Genomic DNA, 5,680 nt, shown 5'->3' with positions numbered 1-5,680 from the left:
TGAGCCCGACCGTAAACCGCAACCTACCTCGCCCAAGACCGGCCGCACTGGTGATTACCCTGCAAGGAGTGGGGGTAACCAGCCAAAGCATACGACAGCCACCGTTCCTAATAATAGAAACCGGGGCCTACCGTCTACGAATCCATCCCGACCATCGAGTAACCGCAACCCTCCAGTCTGCTGGAATTGTGATGCACGCGGTCATGTCTTCCGAGATTGCGATCAGCCGAAGGTGTTGCGGTGTTACTACTGCAAACAAGTCGGAGTGGCCACTACGAGCTGCGGTTGTCGCGCGGGAAACGCCAGACGGACTCAGGCCGCAGGAGGTCGCCTGAGCCCACGTCCCGTGGCCGCACTACCTCCGACGAATGGAGCTCATGGCTCCAGTACATAAGGGCCTTTACCGAATCGGGCTCAGGAATCGTGAGGTCACTTGAGCCCGCAGCGCAGCCACCTACGACCTCTACCGAGCTCAATTACGTGAGCACCTCGTACGTGTCGGCTGGAAAATCGTCAGAGTCAACCGACATCCGACCTTTTGTCGACGTCACGCTCCTGGGGAAGAGATTCCAAGCTCTGTTGGACACCGGAGCAGTTGTAAACCTCGTCGGGGATGAGGTTGTTCGTCACTTCGACGAGTGTGGGGTAAAACCTGAGATATCTTCGGCGGACCTGAGGATGGCTGATGGTACACGTTGTCGGATTGAGACGAAGTACCACATCCCGGCCCAGATCTTAGGTGAAAACCTCATACTCGGAGCCTATTTTGTGCCTGGGCTCACCACGGACGTCGTATTGGGTATGAGGTGTATTCGAAACCTTAACCTCATACGAATAAACGTCAACCACGATGGCACTTTCGACACGACCACGACTCTTCCTTGTGCGACGGGCACACTGGAACCGCTGACGTCAAAGGAAGAACGACATCTCCAGAATTTTCTTGAGAAAGAACTTCCTCTCTTCGATGCTGTTGTGGGACCCACGGCGTTGACTGAGCATGTCATCCGGCTCAAACCAAACGCTGTCCCGATCAAACAGCGCCACTACCCTCGTAACCCTGCAATGCAAGCGGTCATCAACGATGAAGTAGCTGCCATGCTGAAGGATGATGTAATCGAACCATCCGAGAGTCCATGGAGCTCTCCGATCGTGTTGATCCGGAAGTCGACTGGGAAATACCGCTTTTGCATCGACATGCGCAGGGTGAACGACTCCTCGATCAAGGACGCCTATCCTCTGCCTAGGATTAACGCCATCCTTGAGAAGCTCAGGCAGGCCAAGTTTATTAGTACCTTGGACCTGAAGCAAGGCTACTGGCAAGTGCCATTGGCCGTCGACAGTCGCCCCGTGACCGCCTTCACTGTGCCAGGCCTAGGCCTTTTTCAGTTCAAGGTCATGCCGTTTGGCCTACACTCGGCCGGTGCCACCTTCCAGCGCCTTCTGGATAGAGTCATCGGGCCTGAGCTGGAGCCGAAGGTCTTCGCGTACCTTGATGACCTTGTGGTGGTGTCGACGTCTTTCGAGGAGCATCTAGAACTTCTGGGGGTTGTATTTCGCCGCCTATGCGAGGCGGGCCTTCGTTTAAACCCCGAGAAGTGTCACTTCGCCCGTAGGGAGCTGAAGTATTTGGGACACATCGTGAGCCAAGATGGAATTGCCACGGATCCTGAGAAGGTCCGCGCCATTCAGGATTTCCCCGCACCCACGAACGTCAAGGGACTTCGCAGTTTCCTAGGCCTTGCGTCGTGGTATCGGCGATTCGTCGAGAAGTTCGCTTCAGTAACCATTCCACTTCGAGGTTTGCTGAAGAAGAATGCCAAGTGGCTCTGGGGACCCGAACAAACTAAGGCATTCGTAGCTCTGAAGCACGCCTTGGTGACGGCCCCGATTCTCGCCTGTCCCGACTTCAGCCAACCCTTCGTGCTCCAGGTTGACGCCTCGAATTATGGCCTGGGAGCAGCGTTAACTCAGAGTGTAAACGACCGAGAAGTGGTCGTTGCGTATGCCAGTAGGCTACTCTCTGAGGCCGAACAGAACTACACAACTACCGAGAAGGAGTGTCTCGCTCTCGTGTGGGCTGTTCGGAAATTCAAGGCTTATCTCGAAGGCTACCACTTCATTGCGATAACCGACCATGTCGCCCTAAAATGGCTGCTTAAGCTCAGTGAGCCTAGTGGGCGCCTGGCTCGGTGGGTTATGGAGTTGCAGCAATTCGACTTCGAGATAAGGTACCGCAAGGGGACAGCGAACAGAGTGGCCGACGCCCTGTCTCGTCAGCCGGTCCCTGAAGTGCCCAGCTCGTCTGGTGAACCCGATCAACCTACGTTTGAGGTCGGAGTTTTAACCAGACGCGGTGCTAGGAAACAGTTGCGGTTACGACGCCTAACCGATGCTGAAGGTGACGAACCTTCACTCGGCGATGATCCGGCGGGTGACGTTATCGATCACGAAGCTCCTGGTCCGACGCAGCAGGAGACTGACGACCCATCTTCCGACGTGGACAACGATGGTAACCCGCCGGGCAGCCACGGTGCTTGGTATGACCGCCTTCGCAATCTGGTCAGCAAACACCCTGCGCGATACTCGAGATACCAGCTTCGCGACGGTAAGCTGTATCGTGCTGTCTCGAGGAAGGATCGACCTACGACATGGAGGGTGTGTGTGCCAAGCGACCAAGTATCCGTGGTGCTGCACGAAAACCACGACACGGCTACGGCAGGACATCTTGGGGTGAAGAAAACGTTAGCCCGAGTTGGTGGGGAGTACTTTTGGCCTAACTGGCGTCGTGAGGTGAAGGCCTATGTACGGTCTTGCGCCCAATGCCAGGCCTATAAAGTACCCCAAACGAAACCAGCTGGGAAAATGTACTTCCGACAACCCCAAGGACCGTGGTACGCAGTGTCTGCTGACCTGGTAGGCCCATTGCCTAGATCACAACGGGGTCAGCGATTTCTGCTCGTGGTGCAGGATACCTTCAGCAAATGGACGGAACTCGCCTCCATTGCGTCTGCAACCGCAAAGAATGTGGTGACAAAGCTGAAGGCTATCCTACTTCGACATGGAGCTCCGGATGTGTTGATTACGGACAACGGCACGCAGTTTGTCGGTAAACTGGTTCGAGAGTTGGCGGCGGAGTGGGGCATCACGCTGCAGACGACGGCCCCCTACAGCCCGCAGTCGAACCCAGTCGAGAGGCAAAACCGGGTGGTGAAGACCATGATTGCACAGTTCGTAAAAGGCAACCATAGGTCTTGGGACAACCACCTGGTGGAGTTTCAGTACGCCCTGAACACAGCTGTCCACGACTCTACTGGATTCACTCCTGCGATGCTGTGTTTTGGTCGCGAACTGAAACCTCCCTGTGCCGTCCGTGGCCCTTCGTTTGAGGTGTCCGAAACTCACCAAAGTCCCTCGTTAAGCGAGACCCATCGCAAACGACTGGATGAGTTTCAGCGTCTGATCGCGCAGACACGCAAGAACCTCAAGGCCGCCTACGAAAGGCAATCAACCTATTATAACCTCCGTCGTAGGGAGGTGACGCACGAAGTTGGCGCGCGAGTGATGCGACGACTTCACGTATTGTCTTCAGCTGCCGACGCGATTGTCGGGAAGTTAGCGCCGAAATATCGCGGCCCCTGCACAGTTGTTGGCTGTCGGGGAACTAACCTTTACGAGGTGCGTGATGAGGACTCCGCGGCGGTGCATGTGGTCCATGCCAAAGACCTAAAACCTTTCTGTGCGCGCGTTTAGTGGTAAGGTGGTGGAGCTTAGTTGTGGCTACTAACTAACTCTGTGGTGACGCTTTATTTTACTCTTATATACTAATATAGCCTACCTTATCCCTTAACTGATTTCCCTTCTAGCTTTGTAGTGCTTGTACCTAGCTTGTAGCGCCTGTACCTAGCTTGTAGCACCTGTACCTAGCTTGTAGTACCTAGCTTGCATGGTCCCGCTTAGTTCTGGTTTTGTTGGGTAGGTACGATGGCATCCGATCCCCGCCCGTCTACGCCGAGCCGAGACATCCTCGACCCCGAGGACATGGTGCTGGACCAGGAGATCGGGGACTTCCTGGCGGCCAACTGGTCCTGGCCTTTCCGGGTGGACCCCGGGGACGTCCTCGACCTGGAATGCTCAGACCTCGAGGAGGGGGAGGTCCCGGCCCGATCATCGCCACGGGCCACGGAGCCGTCTCCTCAGCCCGACCGACCGACCTCGCCGACGGTGGATCCCCAGCCGGCCGTCGTCTCTCCGCCGGCTGCGTCGCCTCCGCTCCGAGTCCGGTTCGCTTCGTCACCTCGGCGGCGGATTCAGATTTCTCCGCCCCGTTCTCATCATCGCCCCGCCTCTCCATCTCGTCCTCATCGTCGCCCCGCCTCTCCATCTCGTCCTCCTCGTCGCCCCGCCTCTCCACCTCGTCCTCATCGTCGCCCCGCCTCTCCATCTCGTCCTCCTCGTCGCCCCGCCTCTCCACCTCGTCCTCATCGTCGCCCCGCCTCTCCATCTCGTCCTCCTCGTCGCCCCGCCTCTCCACCTCGTCCTCATCGTCGCCCCGCCTCTCCATCTCGTCCTCCTCGTCGCCCCGCCTCTCCATCTCGTCATCATCGCCGCCCCACCTCTCCGTCTCGTCGTCATCACCGCCCTGCCTCCCCGCCCCGTCATCCTCGCCGTCCTGCCTCTCCGCCCCATCGTCGCTGCCGTCCCGTCTCTTCATCCCGTCATAGCTGCCGTCCCGCCTCGCCACCCAGTCGCCATCCTGGCCCCGCCGCACTGCCTCGCCCACGTCTTGTCTTGCCGACTCGTCGCCTGCCCGAGCGTCGCCGTCGCGACTCCCCTCCTCGCCGCCCCCGTCTGGGAGAAGCACCAGCTGGAGCCGGAGCGGGCCCAGCGCGCCGCAGACCGTCCCCCATCATCTGGGAACCAGCTCGACCGAGTGGCCTGGCCCGAGCCCCTGTTCGCCGGACAGAGCCCGAAGAGACGGTCACCGGGAACGCCCTTCCGCTGTCCCGGGCAGTCCTACTACGGCTGGTAGCCGCCTACAACCAGCTCACACCGGAGCAGCGGCGCAACAAACGCTGGAGAATTATGCTGGGAGGCGACCGATACGTGCGGCTGCGACCGAGCCAGGTGCTGCGAGTCGTCCGAGGCCGACTGCCGGAGCTGAGGCGGCGCTTCCAGCAGCAAGGAGGCAATCGACCCCGCTAAACCGCCCTGGGCAGTTGTAGGGGCCGTCGACTCCTAATAACCACCTGGGAGGTGGTGCTAATAGAACCCGCAGAATAACCCCTGCCAGGGGTGATAAATCCGTACTACCCTACCTTCGTCAACCCCACCATCTTCGGTTTTCTTCGCTCCGAGTCATTTCCGTCTAGACCTCTGAGGCGATTAGGCCTCAGACTGTCTACCTCATTTCTAGGTTCGTCCGCTTTTCGTCGTCAACATCCTTAACCACGATCCTACTGTGGTGCCATCTACCGGAAAGTTCAACAGTTTTTTTTTCTTTTCTCGGTTTTCTTTTTTTTTCGTTCCGAAGTGTGGAGGGGGTGTAACGAGTCAAATGGGTAGGGGGGTAAAAATATAACGATCTAGACCACGAACATTAAACAGCTAAACATAAGCTGTTGAGTAAGCCTAGTCGCGACACTAAACTGACGTCGTACCTAACCTCCAATTCCAAGAC

The 5,680-nt window shown here is 57.6% G+C and overlaps 1 protein-coding gene across 1 annotated transcript; it reads left to right on the top strand.

The window, feature by feature from the left end:
* The first annotated feature begins 3,984 nt into the window (after positions 1–3,984).
* Positions 3,985–5,205, top strand: LOC129005651 (serine/arginine repetitive matrix protein 1-like). The gene has a single exon (XM_054434611.1). It carries the CDS (start codon positions 3,985–3,987, stop codon positions 5,203–5,205), a length of 1,221 nt encoding a protein of 406 aa, XP_054290586.1.
* Positions 5,206–5,680: the final 475 nt, after the last annotated feature.

Source organism: Macrosteles quadrilineatus, unplaced genomic scaffold (genome assembly GCF_028750875.1).
Source record: "Macrosteles quadrilineatus isolate MER2022 unplaced genomic scaffold, UCM_ALF_1.0 Scaffold_28__1_contigs__length_1566739, whole genome shotgun sequence".
Taxonomy (NCBI): Eukaryota; Metazoa; Arthropoda; class Insecta; order Hemiptera; family Cicadellidae; genus Macrosteles; species Macrosteles quadrilineatus.
Note: the sequence above shows the minus strand (reverse complement) of the source record. Positions and strands in the feature narration are given on the sequence as shown.

Bases quoted from the DNA above. Each gene is read 5' to 3' on its own strand.
- LOC129005651 (XM_054434611.1), top strand. From the start codon at position 3,985: ATGGCATCCGATCCCCGCCCGTCTACGCCGAGCCGAGACATCCTCGAC.